Source organism: Pangasianodon hypophthalmus, chromosome 8 (genome assembly GCF_027358585.1).
Source record: "Pangasianodon hypophthalmus isolate fPanHyp1 chromosome 8, fPanHyp1.pri, whole genome shotgun sequence".
Classification (NCBI taxonomy): domain Eukaryota; kingdom Metazoa; phylum Chordata; class Actinopteri; order Siluriformes; family Pangasiidae; genus Pangasianodon; species Pangasianodon hypophthalmus.
In genome coordinates, this window is record NC_069717.1 from 28,543,252 (window position 1) to 28,565,429 (window position 22,178).

The 22,178-nt window shown below is 37.1% G+C and overlaps 2 protein-coding genes across 2 annotated transcripts in view; one reads left to right on the forward strand and one right to left on the reverse strand.

The window, feature by feature from the left end:
* The first annotated feature begins 4,351 nt into the window (after positions 1-4,351).
* slc7a4 (solute carrier family 7 member 4) lies at positions 4,352-19,113 on the forward strand. The gene is made up of 6 exons (XM_026945841.3): positions 4,352-4,435; positions 6,514-7,599; positions 7,907-8,253; positions 8,505-8,837; positions 11,068-11,176; positions 12,024-19,113. The coding sequence occupies exons 2-6, from the start codon at positions 6,630-6,632 to the stop codon at positions 12,230-12,232; spliced, it is 1,968 nt and encodes a 655-aa protein (XP_026801642.3). The 5' UTR covers positions 4,352-4,435; positions 6,514-6,629; the 3' UTR covers positions 12,233-19,113.
* A 2,301-nt stretch (positions 19,114-21,414) lies between these two features.
* The window catches only part of LOC113546103 (alpha-2-macroglobulin-like protein 1), a 29,458-nt gene continuing 28,694 nt past the window's right edge, over positions 21,415-22,178 (reverse strand). The window contains exon 35 of the mRNA XM_026945825.3: positions 21,415-22,097. Within this exon, the coding sequence (XP_026801626.3) occupies positions 22,057-22,097 (41 nt within the window). The 3' untranslated portion in view covers positions 21,415-22,056. The remainder of the gene's footprint in view (positions 22,098-22,178) is intronic.

Below are 22,178 nucleotides of genomic sequence, written 5' to 3' on the forward strand. Positions count from 1 at the left end.
CTGTAGTGGCTTTGGGGCTGCAGTTGCCACGAGCACCTTCGTACTCAGGACTCCATCAGTGGACAGTGGATAGATTTTAACCAACCGGACTTCTTGCGAAAACTGTAATGAATTTACTGGTTGCATATTTGCACTATTTGTCCATATAGTACACAATAATAGGAAGGGATTTATTTATAATTGCACTATCCATTGCATCCAGATGAGGATGGGTTCCCTTTTGAGTCTGGTTCCTCTCAAGGTTTCTTCCTCATATTGTCTCAGGGAGTTTTTCCTTGCCACCGTCGCCTCTGGCTCGCTCATTAGGGATAAATTCACATATTTACAATATATTTTTTTGAATCCATTTATTTCTGTAAAGCTGCTTTGTGACAATGTCCATTGTTAAAAGTGCTATACAAATAAAACTGAACTGAATTGAAGAATTAACACTAATAAGATGTGAGTTTAATTTCAACAAATAACGATACCTTAATTAACCCCTTCTTTGTGTTCCTTAAAACAATGTGCAATCAAACTTAATTTTAGTTACAAATTTGTAGCATATATCACCTGCTATAAAATGAATTACACTAGGTCTGTATTATTATTAGAAGTGAAAAGGTTCATGTCTTAAAGTCTAGTCTCCATCTGTTTTCATCTGAACTCATGCACGTGAACACAAGAGGAACAAAAACAGGGACATCTAGTGGAGGTATTGAAGCATCACAGTGAGACAATATGCATACCAGCACAGTTACAGGCCTAAGACAACGGACCACATCTAACAGTCTTGCAGTAAAGTTGTGTGTATATCAACTAAAAATTCCTGTCAGATTTACAGAAATTTTGATGTTTTTCAAATGCTGATAAAAGTCAATCAGTCATAAATTAATCAGTACATTCAAGGCACAGCTGAATTATATTTATCCACACCCACAAAACTCCACAAAAGGCAATGCTCACAAAGAGCTGAAAGCAGCAAAATGACAACCAAATGGTGAAAGAAAGCCTCTTAAGTTCTGCCTGTGCTAAATTTCCAGTAATGCAGCTCAGCCACTGCAGCACATCAGCTACCATAGACACACATTAACTCTTCCTCCTTTTATAGGGTGCCATTACTTTTAATTAAACTGCAAATCTTAATTTATGGTTTTATTTTGGATTGCTCTCCAAATGATTAATATAAAAAGACTCAGTTTCACAAAATGTTCATTAAATTCGTGTGTAACTGAAATAAATGTGACTTATTTAAACTTAATCTATGTCTAAAATCACAGTAACTCAACAGTTACACAGTTTAAAGCTGATCAGTCGAGTTTCACATTGATGAGTCTCCTTAAACATTAATTTACACAAATTCAGGATCAAAATGTAGGATGAGAAAATTTTTTTATTACTACATTTCTTGTATAAATGTTCCTGCAAATGATCTATTGCCCTCTAGTGGAGCAATTAATTCAACTTCATCTTCATCATCATCATCACCTGGCGCAATGAATTCGTAGCAGTTACACAGGTCCAACCAGCAGAGACAGAAAACTCATGAATTCAAGAGCATGTTGTATATTTTAAGAGACTATAAGTGGCATCTAGTCATCACTTTAGTATAAAATATGCCATTGCTGAATTTTTATATCAGAAAAAAAACATCTGCAGAACAAGTGAGACATTAAAAACTGTTATTTTAAGTAATTTATTTTTAATAAAAACCAGGAATAGAGGCTACCTGCTAGCTATCTGTCTGCATTCTGTTGATGTGACTGCTACTGGGACTTCATGTTCATATGACTTTGAGTAAATTTGAGTAAGTATACTTACTTAAAGAAATAAAATGAGTACTGCTTAACATAATGACTGGTTGTTTTTACCTTTAGGAAACTATGTATGCTAAAGTTTAATAAACTCTTCATTATAAGGAACATGTAAGAGTGTCTTCTGGGTGTCTTTTATGTGTCATCATCACATGGCACCATAAAGGATTAAGCTCTTTGCCAGTACGATAACAGTATTGTTCATCATGCCCTTGTATATTTGAGGGACATGTTAGTTTTCTTCCACACATATTCAGTATAGAGAAGCAACCTGTAAATAGCAGTTTTGAAAATATTTCCAAAATAAGAAAATACAAAATTAAATCACTTAACCTCTTTTTGAAATAATATTTCCACTGAATTAAAAATGATCCATTCTCTGTTCACAGTATTACAAGTATTATAGTATTAGTATTACACAGTATTATAGTAGGTAGCCTACTAGGTAGGTTTTTTTTTTTTTTTTTTTTTTGTGCTCTGGTAGTCACGTGACTAAACCACATTTTCAGTAAAATTTTGCCTTCCAGATCATATACTCAAAATAAAGCAATTAGGACTTAATGCATTGCAGCAGCAAATGGAAATATATTATTTCTTTGCATTGTAGGTAATTTATTTAATAAATGTAAACTAGAACTTGCTTTGTTTTGTTAGATATGTTCATAGGCTAGATAGTTTCAAAAGAGCAATAAATGCTCATATGCCACATCAGGCTGGATTTTAGTTTGGTTGCTTTTGAGATCAGCATCGTTAAGCCATAACTTCATATTTCTTTCCTGTGTTTATAAACATAAAAACACTAATAATACTAATATATAGCAAACTAATAATGAAATATCCTATATATAAAGATAGTGATAGCCAGATTGACAGATCATGTTGTGATGTCATGTTGTCACGCCATTCCTAGAAAGCAGACGATTCCAGGTAAGGATGCAGGAATTATGGGTACTGAGTGTTCAGCAGCACCCAAACTTTCAGGATTCCTTTAACTGCAACTGCAGCTGCAAAGCTAATAATTATAATAAAATATAGATAAACACATAAAGAAATGAAGTTTAAAATGCAGTATTTTGCAGTTTTTAAGTTTCTGTCAGTGATAGTATTCCTCTTATAGCACAGCAATTTGTCAATAATTACAATTTTTAATTTATTAATAAACAGCTTTATTAATAACTTCAAGAATGAAAAGCAAAAGATACTGGCGAGTGAACAGCCACTACGACATAATTAATAACACTCGAGTCTTCTTCCATAAATGTTAAACAAACTCCTTTTAACAGAAAACATTACCATATCAACAATTATACGCTTTCCTTTGTTAAACAACAACACATGTTTAGGGTATGAATGAGATGTTACTATAGGAACGTATTAGATCGGACATAATCCTATCATTTATGCTAACGTCATAACAACTATCAGAGCCATGCAGTTATAAAAATTAATCCACATTTTGTGATTTAAGAGTTCAACCTTGCTGTGGTGCACAAGATAATATTGTAACAAACACATATTGTTTGTTAAAAGAAAAACGCCTTGCCTTTCATTCGAGTGTGATGTCAGTGCATGCCACATGTTTTTATTGCTCCTTTTTTCTTTTATTTTTTACTATTCCTTTTTCATGTTGTACCTATCTTTATTAAATATTCTGTGTGTTTTCTGTAGATCTGCAATTCTGCTTTTAATTTTATTGTTATTTTTTATGCTGCTGTAACATAACAATTCCCTCACGTGATCAATAAAGTCTATCTATCTATCTATGCTGCTTAAAATTCCAGCAGGCCCAGTGTACAACATCTTCCCATATCCCTGATCCAGGCCAGAAGTGGTTGTCTTTAGGCACATACAGTACGCTATGACAATGGCAAGTGTATTTCTGGACGAAAATTGGCCAAAATGTAAGCAGCTACATTTAAGGTCTCACAGCAACTGAAATGTGGACTCACTTCTGGACTAAAATTGGCTGATATTTAAAGTTTGCATGGGCAACATTTCAGTTTTAGGGATAAAAAGTGACTGTCACTTTTGTTTAACTAAATAAAAAATGCATTTGTATCTGTTTAGGACACATTATCGGCTCCATATGAATCATGTTTTTTTGTATTTGGTCACATCCTTATGCACACAGGCATGGGACTGCTCTATTTTATGCTGCTTGAACTGAAATGCAAGGTGGCTTAGTGGTTAGCACTGTTGCTCCGCACTGGGGTTGGGGGCTCAATTCCCGCCTCCGCCCTGTGTGTGTGGAGTTTGCATGTTCTCCCTGTGCTTTGGGGGTTTCCTCCGGGTACTCTGGTTTCCTACCCAGTCCAAAGACTTGAATGTAGGCTGATTGGCATTCCAAATTGTCAGCTGTGTGTGTGTGTGTGAATGTGGGTGCGATTGTGCCCTTTGATGGATTGGCACCCCGTCCAGGGTGTCCCCCGCCTTGTGCCCTGAGTTCCCTGGGATAAGCTCCAGGCTCCCCGCGACCCTGTCTAGGATAAGCGGTATAGAAAATAGATGAAGGTGACTGGCCCTTTAAGAGCCGAACTGCCACTCGGTCCTTCCGCCGCCGCTGCATCCGATCAGAGAAATATAGATCCCTGCGGCGCTCATCACACATCCGCACTGATCATCAACGCCCTGTTCCTCTGCAGGTAATAAAACCATCCACCGCTTTCTTTTTGCGTTTCATATCTAACATGTGTGTGTTTGAGCAGATGAGAGCTGGGCAGTTTCTCACCTGGGTTTGTACCTTTCTGTTCATGACAGCAGCAGCGGACTGACACACAAGCCGGAGTGTTTGTAACCGGATGATGAAAAGCGCTGGGAATATTATAGGCCAGGAGATTATATTCATTCTAATGTTCATGTGGGACGTTATGCATTAGTTTGTGTGTCTCTGAATTATTAATAATCTCTTCACAAAGCCGGTAGAGACAAAACATTATTATCATGAGAATATGATCAAGCAATTTCTTGGAGTTTTTTTTAAAAGCCTTGTGTGAGATGTGAAACACTATTACGTAATGAAACGAGCATCTTCTGAACGCACGAGCTGTTATGCGCACTTGTGTTCTAAGCAGAACCCGCAGTTTGTGCACAGAACCCAATCCGCCATTGTTTATACATCTCAAACCATTCACACGTCAGCATTTCCATTCACGCGCTTCTGTTGTGCATGTTACATCAGAGTAACCCTGAGCATTAGAACGACAATAATAATAATAATAAAAAAAAAACACCTGTGTAAAATAATAAACTGTTACTTTTTATTTCACTGCCCAAGAAACTACTAAAAATGGCCTAGAAATGTCACTACGCCTTACCTTCGTGAAAAATGCCTGGCTGTATGAATATTCATGATATGCAAATTGAAAAACGCCCCTCATCCTGGGATCACAAATAATCAAGAGCTGTTGTAATGAAAATAGTTGACGCTATTTAAAAAAAAAAAAATCTATCAGGATCAGCTTATTATATGTAAAGCTGCTCTTTTTTAACCTTTCTTTTTAAAACTATTCTTTTAACTATTTTTGAAAATGATGTGGTACAAATTGTATATGTCGATGTTTATCCTAGCTATTAATATAATGAAACTAGAGCTTTGTGAAGTATGCTGTTAGGTAGCTTGTTTAACCAGTTACATTTTTATTCAGACATGGTACTGTTGCTACATTTTAAATCAAACTTTCTGTAATTAAGGAATAAAACACTGTGTCCTTTCGTTATAGGAAATTAATCAATTTGCCGTGTGATGAAGCCGTGAAGTTGGCTATTTTATATAACGGCTCATCCCCGAGTGTGTTATTCGTCTTATACCACAGCAGCTTGTAAACTTATTACGATTTTAATTTGTATTAATTAAAAACATACTTTTTAAGCTATTTATAGTTACATTTAATGTTGTGGAACGTTCAGGAAACAAGCTAGTTCCTGTACTCACTTACGTTATAGCAGCTATAAACAGTCTTTCCATCACCAACCGCTCTTTTCTCTCTCTTGAAGTCAATAAGACAAAAAACTGCAGCTTGTCATGTTACTGAGAAACTGCAGAGCATAAATATCTCTGTTCTGAATATTGTCCTTTGTTGGAAACGTACTGTTTCAAAGCGCTGACACCGAAGACTCCTTTTATAAATGTTAGATAAACAACTTCGTAAGAAAACTTCACCATATCAATGATTACACATGTTTATTTGCTAAAGCTGTTTATCATTAACATTAGGTTATGCCTAGCGTCTGTCATACAAGTTTCCTTGAACGAGCTGTTACTATAGAAACAATAATGCATTAGAACAAGTGAATTTATATAAAGTTAATCAACAGCACTGTGGTATAAACTATTTTATCCACAGAGTTTTGCTGATAAATGCTGTTTCATTCTCTTAATGTACAGTATGTGTTAATTAGAAACAAGGCAAATGACAACTAAACACACTCATGCCATTGATACAGGCATGTAATTACCACAAATAAGTTCCACTCAGGTCATGGGCAGTTCCAGATAACTTCACAAAACTGTGAATGTGAGGTGTAGAATGATTGTTCCCTGTGAAACCCCACTTATAGCATGTTTATTCAAATGGTTTTGAATTTCTGTGCTCACATCTCATTTTTAATAAACATAATGTACCAAAAATATACTTGTATTGGACTGGTTCTGAAAAGCAAGCCATCATGTTGTAATTAACTTCCCTCTCTCTCTCTCTCTCTCTCCCCCCCTCCTTCGCAGGTCGTCTTTGGAACTTGTTCGGGTTCTGGCAGAAATGGATTAGCCGAGAGCGAGACCTCTTTTCCTTCCACAGTCTTTTCATCTCTTTATTTATTTCTGCCCCTCACTACCTCACAATGGCATCATGCTCTCCAGCTGTGCGTTTTTGCCAGAAGCTGAACAGGCTGAAGACGTTAGAGGAGGACGTGATGGCCACCTCTCTGAGGCGCTGCCTCTCCACACTGGACCTGGCGCTGCTCGGTGTGGGTGCCATGGTCGGCTCGGGTCTCTATGTCCTCACTGGAGCCGTTGCTAAGGACTTGGCGGGACCAGCCGTTGTGCTTTCGTTCCTGGTGGCGGGTGTGGCCTCACTCATGGCAGCTCTGTGCTATGCTGAATTTGGTGCCCGTGTCCCCAAGACAGGCTCCGCCTACATGTTCACATATGTCTCCGTTGGTGAGATCTGGGCCTTTTTGATTGGCTGGAATGTCATTTTGGAGTATATGATTGGTGGCGCGGCGGTGGCTCGTGCTTGGAGCGGCTACCTGGACTCCATCTTTGACCACCGCATCCGGAATTTCACAGAAAGTCATGTAATGCGCTGGGATGCACCTTTCCTCGCCAGATATCCAGACTTCCTCGCAGCAGGAATACTACTGATTGCGTCTTTCTTCATTTCATTTGGTGTGCGCGTCTCATCCTGGCTAAATCACATCTTCTCTACAGTCAGCATGATAGTCATAGCCTTCATCCTGGTCTTTGGTTTCGCACTGGCCGATCCGGCCAATTGGAGCGCTCGCAAAGGTGGTTTTGCCCCCTATGGCTTCTCGGGCATCATGGCAGGAACGGCCACCTGCTTTTACGCGTTCGTAGGCTTTGACGTAATTGCTGCGTCCAGCGAAGAGGCACGTGACCCTCGGAGGGCTGTACCCATTGCAACGGCGATCTCACTAGCCCTGGCAGCCACAGCCTACATCCTGGTCTCAATGGTCCTGACACTGATGGTCCCATGGGACACACTCGACCCAAACTCCGCACTCTCTGATGCCTTCTTCAGGCGCGGGTACAGCTGGGCCGGCCTTATTGTGGCTGTGGGATCCATCTGTGGTGTGTATGACAGTGTGTGTGTTTATGCTTGGCTCTATCCATCACTCCATATGCTGGAGGAAATGTTTTCTAACAAACTGAAGGGCTTATTAATGAAGTGATCCACTTTATTTATTTATCATTTAACATACTGGCCCTGATAGGCCCAAGATTTGACCCAAGTACAGCACCTTTAGATAAATAAAACACCACAGACACCACTCTGTTAGATTATGGTCTATCTTAGCATTTATTATTGGTTTACATTTAATGTTATTTATATATTTATAAATTGTTTACCTGTGTTTTTTTTATCGTTCCTCTCCAGCCATGAACACGGTGCTGCTCAGCAACCTCTTCTCTCTGCCTCGCATCGTGTACGCCATGGCTGAGGATGGCCTCTTCTTCTCTGTCTTCTCCCGTGTTAATCCTGTCACCAAAGTGCCCGTCATTGCAATCTTGGTCTTTGGCAGCCTCATGTCTTTCCTAGCGCTCATCTTTGACCTGGAAGCTCTCGTCCAGTTCCTCTCCATTGGCACGCTGTTAGCGTACACCTTCGTAGCAGCGAGTGTTATCGTTTTGCGTTTCCAGCCTGAAAAAAATGGCGGTGCTAAGAAAGATGCACCAGTTCCCTCGCCAGGTCAACAGAGCATCTCTGGCTCTGAGCTCAAGGAGGTATGTAACTAGAATCTATCGCAGATCATGTTTACATGATGTTTTTTTATTCTTTTTGGGGCAGAGCTTATTTCAGGGCCAGTAGTATGTCACCAGAAGTCTGAAACAAAGAAACAAACAAGATCCATTGCATAAATATATTACAAATCACAGTTGTATGATTATTATAAAAAATGGAAACGCTTTTGTTTTAAATAATGGTGATACTGACCTGAAATTTTAGTGAGCATAATTTTTTTTTTTTATAACAGGACAGCGGCGAGCTGAAGGAGTACGAGTCGTTTTCAGATAAACTGCGCTTGGTGGAGAGGCAGAAGTTCCCAGGTGCACTTCGTTCCCGTTGGGAACCGTACCTGGGTACTGTATTGGGAGACTGGGCGCCTGGTGAGGTGGTTGCGTTCAGTGTGTTGGCGCTGATGGTGAGCGCCGTGTCACTCTGCGCAGTGGTTGTTTTTGGAAAAAGCTACCTGGAACTGCCTACGTGGAGCTTTGTCCTGCTGCTCATCATCTTCAGCCTGGCGTTCATCCTCAGCCTCGTCGTCATCTCCGTCCATGAGCAGCAGAGGAACATCAAGAGCTTCCAGGTGAGAAACTGTATCACATTATAAGCCAAAAGCCTCAGGCCATCATCACTTTTTTCACAAGTTTTAATTCCAGTGATGCCATGAATATTTGTGTACAGGAGTGCAAGAAGGTACAACTGTCCTGCTTTCTAGTGGCTGCCTTCTTTTCTGCTGTTGGTCAGAGTGATTCTAGACAATCCTGGGTTAATGTTAGGATAACTACAATCATGTTGAAATCATGTTGAAATTACCTGGCCAATGAAATACCTTGACAATGATGATTATGAATCTTCACATGCAGGATTGAGGTGACCTTCCCAATTTTCTGAGTAGGAGTTCGGAGTTATGTGGTTTAGTCAAATGCAGAATATTATTGAGTAAACCAGATAAAAGTGCATCCTTTTTTTGACACAAAAGTGCATTTTGTCTTCTGGAGATATTGCAAATGTGGTAGCAAGCTGTTTTGCAGATGTTGTTCATGTGGTTCTTCAAGTAGAAGTTGAAATTAAAAATAACTCCTACATTCTATGTGATCTTCGTTTTTTTTCCGCAGATTGAGAGTGACAGTAGTCCATTGGGCATTCTTTGCAGTTCAATCTCAATCACAAAAACATTTGCCTTTTTCAGTTGTGAATCCTTGTGAGACATTGAGAGTTTTTTTTTTTTTTTTTGAAAGCATGTGTAATATATAATGATAATCCTACTGAGTAGGAGAATATAGAGTTTGAACAAAAGTGGATGCAGAATTGTGCCTTGAGGGACACCACACGACACTGTATGATGCCTGCTACCTGAAGAAGTGATGAAGTGTGAGTCTAGTGATAAATAGTCTTCACAGCCTCTTAATTAAAATCCAGTTTCTGATGTAGGTTTAAATCAGAAAAGCCAGTGCTCCAGTCAGTCAAATAAGAAGTATGGTGGTTTAAATGTGGTGGTTTAGATGCTATTAAAAACCCAGTCTCAGATACTTCAACTCAGAAAAAAAAAACGCAAACTCAGAAGCATGAGTCACAGTGATGAAGCAGAGCTATTTATCTCCTCCATCAGGAAGAGGACGGTTCACTCGCAATAACAAAGAGCAGCATTATAGCAGAGATAAAGAGCACTAATGGAGCACTCAATATAGCAGGTCAATATAGAGTTTGTTTCTCTGAAGAAACTTCAAATAGCATGCTGATTATAAAGGAATTAAAAAGCATTTTAGGAAACTGAAATCTATCTGATTATCACACACACAATATTCATTCGTTTTTTTTTTTTCAAATTGCTCTGATGCAGTATTTCTGCATATCATGTTAACACCTGGATGGTAACTCCTAACACCCAGTGTTACAGTGCAACAGACGACTGTTCATTTTCTGTGAAAGTGTGCGACATGGAGCCACAATTTCACTCACAGAAATGCAGTGCAATCCTTTGTCACGTGTGCTTTCAAAGTTTCTTCAGTTCCACACACCAACTTTAATTCCTATGTGCAATTAGTTCCCATTTACTGTTTGACTCACAAAAATTTTCATCTTTTCCTGTCATATACAACTTCTCGTTAAATATGTATAAGACATTAAAAAGAAAATTAAAGCTTGGAAAGAAGTAGCAGAGATTGTTCGTGTATCCTGTGAGTGTACATGGCTTGTACAATCTGCTAATCTGCTAATCCGTGGGATAGTGCAAGGCCATAAACAATAATAGTAGCATTCGCTACGTTCTCACAAGAGACAAACTAGAAGCGACACGAGCTACTTGCTAGTGTGAATGTGGGTTTACTGTTCTTGTTTCCTAATGATTTACACAGATGCTGACTCGCTTAGTCTGGTCTGGTGATATGTTAGCATGATATACTGTCAATATTATCATATCTTAGTACTTCCATAACTTTAGTGTTGTTTAATTCTCCCGAGTAACTGTTAAATCTCCTGGTTAAATGATAATAATCTCTGAAACTGTAGCGATGCATAACGTGGCCTCACAGTTTTGTTGGTGATTTGAGAATAAAACCACAGCGAAAAAAATATCATGTCTTGTATATCATGATGTGAAATTGTGAAATGCTTTTAGTCAGTAAGAACACACAGCTTTGGGTGTTTATTAGTGAATTCTGATGAAAAATAATTCTAACATTATTTCATTGGTGTTTGATATCTGATGAAATATAAAAGTAGTTCCTTGTAGCTGACTCTGCTCTTTCTGTGTACATTTCCTTTAGCAAATGTTATATTTGTTTTGTGTGTGTGTGTTTGTGTGGTTTAAACAGGTCCCCCTGGTGCCGTTTGTACCTGGTGCCAGCATCCTGCTGAATGTGTTTCTCATGATGAAGCTCAGTCCACTCACCTGGCTCCGATTCGCCATCTGGGTAGCTGCAGGTACATGAACAAACACACACACACACACAACTAATACACGTTAAGAATAAACAAATACACGGCACCTTTTTCAACCAGTGTAAGAAACCTGAAGACTGCTCATATGTACACTCATTACACACTCTATAAACTCTTGATTCCTGATCAGCAAGGAGCTGCTTTAATTTTAATTTTACTTCTGTTCTGTGATAATACTGACTGATTACTGAGTGTTTTAGTAATTAAAATGTAAATGTAATATTTTGACGTATTTAACAGCTTGTAGCATGAATGATTTTGTGGTGTTTGGGTTGTGTTTCCCGGGTTCAAACATTCTTCAGATCCTCAGGATATTGTGAGTTTGAGTCTAGGTGATGTCATAGCCATCGTTTCATTGAAACAATGAAACAGATCTTTATGCCTCCTGATATATAGAGTGACGTTGACTCGTTCCTTCATGAGCGAATAAAGTAATGGCATGGCTGTGATAGCAGCAGGAATTCAACCAGAAGGAAACAGGAAGGGGAAGTTAACAAGGGTGTAATGAGTACAGTACAGGAGCCAGACCTAATGCAGAGAGATTGACAGAGTTAATTGACTAAAGAGTAGTGAGTGAGGAAAGAGGATAATCTTCAGCTCCAGTTAACGTCCTTCTGAACAGTTTAAACACACCCACACCCACACACACACACCGACAGGTGCTTTTGTGTGCAGACATTTCTTGGTGTTTTCTCAGAAAGGTTTGACTCTCTCTGTTCACACACTGTCTCCCTCCCTCCCTCCCTCCCTCCCTCTCTCTCTCTCTCTCTCTCTCTCTCTCTCTCTCTCTCTCTCTCTCTCTCTCTCTCTCTCTCTCTCTCTCTCTCAGGGCTGTTGGTGTATTTTGGTTATGGTATCTGGCACAGTAAAGAAGGCTTGAAGGAGCCGCAGTGTGTTTCCGCCCGCTACGTGGTTCTGCCCAGTGGGAGTCTGGTGGAAACCGTCCAGAACGTCCAGCCTGAGGGACACACACACGCTCACACACCCGCCACAAACACGCCCACGCCGGCAATCGATGACCCGCAGACAAGCAGATGATCTGTGTCTGTGTGTGAACACGTGTTAAGCACGCTAATTGTGTAGTGAGTGTGTATTTTTATGCTTCTCCTTTACTGCCACAGGCTTTTCTGCCTTTCTGAGGATCATGACTAGGTTCTAGATTTGGGATTATTGATTATTTTGAGGAAACACTAAGAGACCGTATTGGACGTATGTGTGGAGTGAGTGTTCTCTTTGTGTAGTTGTGACTCGTTTGCTTTTTTGAATCACTTCCTGTGATGATTTAGTACTGAGGTTAGCCAAATATACAGCAGGATACAAAAATCTGGATCATTACCAAGAACAGTTTCTATATCAGCAGTTATAAAACTCTAATCCGTCGCCACATGCAGTATATTACATTGATTCTGTCACTGTGGCAAGAAAACAACAAGCAAGCTAACATGATTTCTTCAAGTATGACATTTCTTTGTCATTCCTCGATTAAATTTTCACTCTCATCTCACCAACGGGCCTCATTTACAAAAAATGTGACATTTGTGAAAATCAAGTTAGGTGTTTTGCTCCTGACGTTCTGTAAATTTACGTATTAGTGAAGAGACTCACTAATGTGAACCACGACTGATCGGCTTCAAAACATATAATTCTGATGAGTTACTGCCATTTTATATGCAGGCTATGCTGTAAAAGTAATGGTGCCCTATAAAAGGAGGAAGAGTTTGCGTATGTCTGTGGTAGCTGATGCGCTGCACTGGCTGAGCTGCATTACTGGAAGATTTAGCGCACACTGCCCTTAGGAGGCTCTTTCACTCTTTAGTCATCATTTTTGGCTTTTGCTTATTATGGAGTTTTGTGGGCGTGGCTAAATGTAAATCAGCTATGCCATGAATGCGCTTGGTAATTTGTGGCTGATTGGTGTATTAAAATACACAGATTTGTGCAAAGAAAATCTTTAAATTATTGAAAATATTGAAGCTGCACCTCTTCATTATTCAGGCAAATGAGGACTTTGTACCAAGGTGTAATAGAGTTAATGTCTGATGCTAAACTTGTTGAATTTGTCAATATTTACATCAATTAATCTGTTTAGTTTCATTTTGTTTAACATGACTTGGAGGGAATTTTTAAGTGGGAAGATTGAGAGGTACACATTGATGAAAGACTACTTTTAGATATCCCACTGTCCTACTGGAAGAAATCATCTTTAAAACATTGGATCCAAAATCACATGACACCAGAAAAGACCTTAATTGGCTGATTTCTTTGTTATGAAGAAGGTACTAAGGGGAATGTGCTGTTAAGCACCTGGCAGCTGATGAAATGAACAGTTCATGGTAAAGGAATTTTTGATTCACATCATTGTGCTTTGTGGCTTTTCCGATCTGCCGTGTTATTAGCTGGATTGTTAGCTGTGATATGGTAGAGAAGGTGTAGCTAGCAATTTAGAAGTTTGGGTTAAACTCCTGCATGTGATTATGACTTGAAGAGACGTTCATGTGCAATATCTAGAATTTCAAGCACACATGAATGCAGCATCAGTTCAATTCTAATGCTCTCAGAGGTGTTACTTTAGAGGTGTTAATGAAGTTTTGGAGTGTGTTTGGTGTGTGCAGACCTGTCGAATGTGTGTATTGCTTTATGATAGGACCTTAGAGATGATTAGCACTTTTTTTGACACTGTGTTTGGTTTATTGCTGAAAGACTGGAGGTTTGTTGAGCTTACATAAGCAAGGACAATCACTGATGCTGACACATACACACACAGATGTTTTCGTTATGCTAGAATCGAAAGTCTTCACACACACCACCCCACAAACTCAGACCTCACAGATATGTTAATATATTTGAACCATGATTATGATGTATTTATTTCTGTTTCTCTTTAATATTAATATGTATTTATTTCAAATTCTCCGTTAAGTCCAATCTCATTTCTGAGTTTTATGTAACAGTGGAATGTCCATTCCTTTTAAAGGCAGCTTAAATGTCAGGACCAAAGGTTAATATGCAGCAGTGTTGCACTGGGCTGCACTCATTTATACAGCTGTGCGCACAAACACTCACACTCGCACATACTGGCTGTCAAACTTCTCAAATTTTAAAATACTCAGTATTTATTTGAATAGTAATGAGGTTACGAAGTTATCCTGCCACAGTTAACTTAAATATACAAAGTTAACTTGGTAGCTAAAATATACAAAAAAATCATGAGAAGGGAAGATAGTAGCTTTCTCATTATCTTTAATATTTCAGATTTTTACTTATAAACCCATCAAAAAAAACCAAGTGTTACGGCTAAGTCCAATCAAAAATGGCTTCCTATTAACTCTATATGCTGTCTGCGTATGTTTTAATATAATGGGGTTGTAGACCCTACATCATGCACTATATGCCTAATAGGACAATATTTGGGTTTGAATAAAGTGATATCAATAGGGGCCAGTTGGAAAATGTTACTTTAATACAAATTGTTTGGTCATTTTATTATATTTATTTACAAAGTTAATATATAATTTATAAATGTATGATTTGATAGACTTGTGGTAGGCAAGTAAAAGTAGAGCATAAGATCTAAAACTCTTCAATGCATCTCCTTTGAATGTATAAAAATTATTAGTATTTGAAAGGTGAAGTTCACTCTAATAGCCCTAACACACACACACACCTTTACAATGACGATCCTTATATACGTCATTAGTTAAACACAAATGGCCTGAGCTCCTGTTTTTCTTGCGCACACACACACACACACACACACACACACACACACACACATACTCGCATGATGCCTGCCAGTTCCCAAAGATGAATTAAACACAAATGCTTCATTAGACATATCATGTGATAAGCACAGATTTTGCATGACCTTTTTTTTCTCTTTGTCCCTCACACACATACTATGTGTGTGTGTGTGTGTGTGTGTGTGTGTGTGTGTGAGTGAGAGAGAGTGACAGAGCAGGACAAGGCCTTAAGGTCTCATTTTTTCAGGCATTCAGTCATGTGGAATAAAATGTAATTAAGAAAAGGAGTTGAAATCGGATTAACTCTGTCTGGCCGCTAGGAATGTTTCAGTCACATGACCAACACACTCACATGACACATACATACACACACACAGTAACTGAAAGATATTGATACATATCCTTTCCAATGTAATGATGTTTTGCCCCAGACACCAATCTTAGGAAGCTAAAAGTTTTGATAATTATTGGATAACACCTAAAAATGTGGAAGGCTGTCAAGATGTATGGATTAAAGTCTCTGAAACTGTATCTATTATTTAGTCATTTTTTAGTAATCTCCTTCAGCCAAATCTCATCTAAAAACTGGTACGTGTTTAAAAATAATACACATTGTTAAACATCATTAAAATCAAGTGTGTGTCAAGCAATCACACTTTACAGATAACTATGTATAGCTGTGATGTCATCACAACAGAACCATGCTTTTGTACGTGCATATCAGCGATTGCTGTGAAGAAAGATTTGGGTCCACAAAATGTGAAAAATATTTTTATAGAACCACCAATTGTTACTTATTGGCTTGTCTAATTATGGAGATGAAGTTCTAGAAATATTTAAGAAAAGCACATCATTTCCACACAGACCATCCTGTGTGATTGTTTATCACTATAATACTGTCACTTTTTACTACAACAGCCTCTGCTGAACACATTTACATGTTTCCCATGTTGCACTGCTGCATATAAATACATAGTACAATAGTACACTAAAGTCTGAGTCCACAACTAAGAACTTATTATTAATTATTAAACAGTAGTACAGTGCTTTATGTTAATTATCAAAGAATGCTGTTATCATTTTCACATTGTGAAGGTTACACACTCAGATGCTCGACCCCTTATGGTATGAGATTTGGATGTATCAGTTGAGTCAGTCCACTGTACAACAGCACACTGCGCTAGTTTAATGTCATGAAAATGAGCATGTGTTAATTTCTGTTTCGTTTGAACTGCTACTGTATATCCTCTTATCTCCTCTTATCTACTTTATATCCTCTTATCTGTTGATTAAATGATGGCACGAATCATTATGTGATAAGATTAGAAAGATAGAGTTTATATCTCTCTTGACACTCCTGCGTTAGAAAGGCACAAACATTTGCTGGCCTGCATGTTTTTATTTTATACCATTACAATGCTGTCATGTTGAAGAAATTGTTCAGCAAGAAATTTCATTTACACAATTTTCCACTTTGCACAAATTTTAGTCGATGTGCCAAGACATGTTTGGTGTCCCAAGTTTGCTTCTTTAGCTTTGTACTGAAGATAGAAGTGTGAAGTAGCAAAAAAATAATGGAAGTCTATCTCAGCCAAACTTTTTTCCATATATACACGTCCAAATGTTCATATACTTGCTTCAAATGACATTGTTAAGATACATAATCTCATTCTAAAAGGTAGAGCTGTAATTTTTTAATTTGTTCTTAGACCTGTAATAATCACATTTTAAATATGGCTTAGAATTTAAAAAAATATTACAATTGTACAATGAATGTTGCACATTTTTTTGGCTTCTTTTTAAATTATTCTGGCCCGGAAGTGAGCTCCACCCCCATCCAGTTCAGTCCTGCCTCTTTTTGTTAACCCAAGAGCCACACTTGTCAGAATTTTCATTGAAATTGCAGTTCACCTCCATGACTGCAGAGGGCTCCAAACATTACAAACCACCCCTTTAAATAAGTAAAAATAAATAACGCTGTTGCTAGCTGCTAGTCACTTTCAACTGACAATTATAATTCGGTCTTCAAATGGCAAACTCTGGGAGGCGGGGTCTTTGTGGGCGGGGCCTGGTTGATTCTGGTTGTACAAAATGGCCACCACTTGTATTACAGATTAAAACAAATCACAGTGTCCTAAAACCATCAGCATGTGTGAAGAATTTTAGCAATATTGCTTAAAGTATGTAAAGGTACAGTGCAGTGTATTGATATGATTTTGGGTGAGATAGTCTTCAATAACTTGTTTAACTCTTAGCTACGGTGTAACTAAATAAACTAAAGGTTATACACTAAACATGTCATGGCTGACAGACTATATTTGGGATAAGTGGAACATCGGTACATTTCTTTTTTTTTGTCGAACCATCCCTGATGGTAACAGATGTTATAATGGAGGTTATAGAGGAGTTTTTAATTTACATTTTCTGTCTGTATTTAGTTTGTTTATCTGCTGTAAAGGACATCACGTCTGCTGCTAATCATTCCCAGTCTACACTGAAATCCTCTCCGCATGGTAAAAGCTGCAGCTCTGAACATGCGGTGTCGATTTCTGAATTTCGCAGATTTTAAGAGCCAGACGTAGACGTGAAGTCCATCGCTGATGTAAATACCTGTATCTGTGTATGTAAATATGCCACAATAATATAACCGATGGCCTTAAAAATGCTATTTATACTCAGACCATTCCCAAAGCCGTAAAGATGTATGAAAACATTTTTAAAGTCTGTTCTGCTATTAGATTTGTATCATAACATACCTTTAAACTGTTATCACAGTGGATTAATTACAGTGTATATGTGATCGAAATATAATCTACAGTATGTCCAAGGAGGGATGTTCTTAAAAGTTTTGTAAGAACCAAATAACCCTTTTCTGTTAGCTGTTATACAGACTTTGCACAGTCGAAAGATCCTCGGTTTATTTCTTTTTGTCTTCCTCTTTTCTCCATTTTCTTTTCTTTTAAATTTCCCAACTGGCTCTGACTGCAGATCACAGAAAGCAGAATGAACCTGCTAACGTTTTCATGTTCACTAGCTAGCTAGCTATGTGAAGCTAACCTGACAGGATTTCTGAGAAGATTTTAGATATATTTAAGACTTATTTATGATAAAGCATGTTCATATGCTTTACTGGAAATGTTAGCAAACTAGCCAACACATGCTAACCTGACAGGATTTCTCAGAGAATTTAAGACTTATTCATAAATACTTTTACTGTTTTTTCAGCTTTTACCAATTTTGCTTGCATTTCATCAATTGAAAGTCGCTTTGGAAAAAAGCGTCTGCTAAATGAATAAATGTAAATGTAAATACTCATATTCTTGACTGACACAAATCCTGTCAGGTTAGGTAATATTAGATAGGTAGCATTAGCAGGGAACATAATTAATCAATTTCATTTTAAAATCTGAAATGCCACTATATCAGTCAAAATCAGTCAGGTTAGCTCACATTATCTAGCTAGTGTTAGCAGTGAAGACTTATCAATTTGATTTAATAATCCTCTCACAAATACTATCAGGTTAGATTCTGTTAGCTAGCTAGCATTAGCAAGAAAAATCATTAACTTTTGTGAATTTGAGTTTCTGCAAATTTTCTGCAAGGTTAGCTCATATTAACTAGCTAGCGTTAGCAGTTTGCATTAGCCGTGACAAAAATCTGACAGGATTTCTGAGAGGATTTTTACTCCAAATTTATAAACATTCAATATCTTCACTGTTCACACTAGCTAGCTAATATGAGCTAATGTGAAAAGATTTCTGAAAGAATTTTTAAGTCAAAAGTTTATCTTCACGGTTAACACTAGCTAGCTAGCACATAGCTAACCAGCAGCATTTCTGAGAGGATTTTTTTATCTCACATTCAATTTAAACTCTTCACTGCTAACACCGCCAGCTAGCTAACATGAGCTTACCTGACAAGAATTCTAAGAAACCTACTTTTTTTTAAGGACAAGTTGCTGTTTATAAATGTTTTAAAGACATATCTGAGTTTATATATGGACTCAAAAACTTGCCCATTACCCTGTGGTCTGCACACAGATCCTCCTCAAGTCTTCTGTCTCACTTGTTTATCTTTGCTGTTGTTTTTTTTTTCTTCAGCTCTGTTTATGGTGTCTTTGTTGTTAGGTCAGTTTATGAAGAACAGTGTTTTGTGATTAATAAATGTTTTGAAGCAGCACAGTCTTGTCATCTAATTGATTGGTAATATGAAAAGTATCTCATTTCCTTCTGACCTTATGGACAGTTTACATTTTTTCTGAGATTATTTTTTAATTCATTAAAGTTGAAAATGTTTATTGCTAATGCTAACTAGCATACATAGGGTAACCTGAGAGGATCTCTAAGAGGATTTCTAAATCAAATTCCTAAACTTTCATTATCATTACTGCTGAAACTAGCTAGCCAACATGATCAATCCCAACAGCATTTCTGAGCCAAATCCACAAATGTCCACAATGTTTACTGCTAATGCTGGTCAGCAAGTTAATATGAGCTAACCTGACATGACTTCTGAGAGGATTTTAAAGTCAAATTTATAAAAGTTCATTATCTTCATTGCTAATGCTAGCTAGCTTACATTAGGTAATCTGACAGGATTTCAGAGGCTTTTTTTATAGTCAAATTCATAAGAATTCTTCAAAATTATAACATTATAATAATAAATTCCCTAACACAGGGAAATTGGGAGCACGAACAGTACAGTAAGATAAATTCACAGTAAAATACTCACACAGTCAAAATTAATAGTTTTCAGTACATCATGGTATTTTCATATTCAAAGAGGATGACTTGAAATATCCTATAAGGCATTAAAGCAAACATTAAAATTATTACTTAGCTTTCACCACTGTCTCTGATTTTCACCTTTTCAAAAATTCGAGCTCCAGTTTTTTCCAGATTTTGTTTCATATGCCTACCTGCTTCACATGTTTTTGAACTTGAAGTGGTGAAAAATGATAAAATCTTGATTATGACTATATTAGCTGAAGATGTTGGTGGAAAAATAGGGTATATATTTTGTCAGGAGCAACCATCCAGTAATGTTCTGTGCCCTGAACATGACACCAGTGTGTAACAGCAGAGAGATCAAATTACACAAAACACTTTTCTGTATGAACATACTACAGCTTGTAGGAAAGCATCAGGCTCAGTAATGAAATCCTAATAAAACTGCTTTAATTAGAAATGTATAAGGCTTTTTTGGATTAGTGAGGTTTTAATCTGAGAAGCATCCTTTTTTATGGACTAGAGTAAAATCACTTCTAATTATATCAATCAGTGTGTTAACGTTTTAAAGCTCTATATCAGCTCAAATATCAGTATTTAGCTCTGTATCAGAAAGTGTAGTAAGTGTATTATACTATACTATAGTAGTCTAAAAAAAGTATTTTTTTTTTATAAATAGCTGTGTAATAAGCACTTCACTGCTCAGATGGTTTGCTAAATTAAATTAACTTAATGTGCTTGTTTGAATATGTTTAATTGTTTCTATAGTAACAGCTCATTAAAAGTATTTGTAATTGTTGATATGATGCTGCTTTCTTGTATAAGGAGCCATTAATTTAGCATTTATGGAAGGAGTCTCCAGTGTCAGCCATAGCTGGGGAAGTCTTCAGGACAGAGGAGTTTACACAAGCTTTTTTTTTTTTTTTTTGGCTTATTAACCAGAATTAACTTGTTCACAATATTAATTGTAACTGTAAATGGATAAAATGTATGATTCTTTCATATTAGAGGTATAAGAGGAATAAAAGACTTTGGGACATGCCGTTAAAATAGGAAAATAATCAACTTCAGGGTGATAACAGTAACTCCACTTCACATCTGGCTACATCACACCACCCTGTCGCTGATTATCTTCCTATAACAGCACAACACTGAATGTTTAAACTGTTAATAATTAACAAGGACGCAACCTAGAAGCAAGGAACAAGACTTTGCAAAAACAGACTATAAATAAATTAAATAAAATGTATACATAGTGTGGGACAAGAAAACAGGACACAGGTGAGAATAATGATCACTGGAGCTGGAGGAAATGTATGTACGCATGTTTATCTGTTGTATGGCTCTTACCTGCCTCATGTGAACTGTGTACCTTTAAAAGTAGAACAACAGGCTAATCACGCCTCATCTCAGGTTTCCTACAGAGAGACCTGATCAGCAGACACCACCATAATGACCTGCAGGTCAACTTTTATTTTTTATATCTATATTTTATTTTAATTATATACTGATTTTATATTTTTAAAGTTAGCATATGGAATTTTTTTTTTTTACCGTTTATCAGGTCAGTTTTCAAAGAGAGAGAGAACTAAGAGGAAGGAACTAAGAGGAAGGTGTTTTAAGAGTTGTGAAAGTGTAGGTGAGGGAGTTAACACTGCCATCCTGTGGAGCAAAGCAACACATACAGAGACTCTAAATAAAGATGAATACATAGGTTTTATTGTTTATATATATCATTGTTCAAGTGCTTTTGAAAGTTACATTACTTAAAGAAAGATAAATGGAATTACAACGTGCAGGTAAATCAAGAAAAGCCACTAAATTATATTTAGCGTTTAGATTTAATTCATATTTTGTCATCTTTCAAATTCATATGAACAAAATTGTGATAGATTTATGACACTGTTTTCAGAAAAATTAAGCAGTTGTTCAAATTCAAAATCTCAACAATATGGTGAAGACTTTTCTGTTGCGCTACTCAGGAACGACACATTTAATCATTTTATCAACATTTTTTTCTCAGTACTTCATAAATTGCCTTGTGGCGTGAGATTACATTTATAAAGAATTTTTCAGTAGATGATATACAGTATAAAGAAACAGGAATTTTTCTTAACATATACAGTATCTCACATATGCAAAGAATTTAGTACATGTATTATTTTTGACATGTACAAAGATGAAATCTCCTGCATTGAATCTGTTATAATCACACCAAAAGACATACTGCATATTTAAATTGATCATAAGACAATTTTTTTTACTTAAAGAAAAATCTATCATTTAGTATTTACTAAATTCTTGTGAAATTGAAGTTTTACTGTAGATAAAAGTAAAATATGGAAAAAAAAGTCAAGGGAAAAGAGATCACAGACGACCATGTACATTTTCTGTATTAAGTACATGGTGAGGTGTAGTCAGTTACAGCCGAGTCACCTAAAGTAAAAGATAAAATTAGAAACCATGGTTAAGTTCATACATAATAAGCTTTTTTGGACAAAAACATCTGCTAAATGT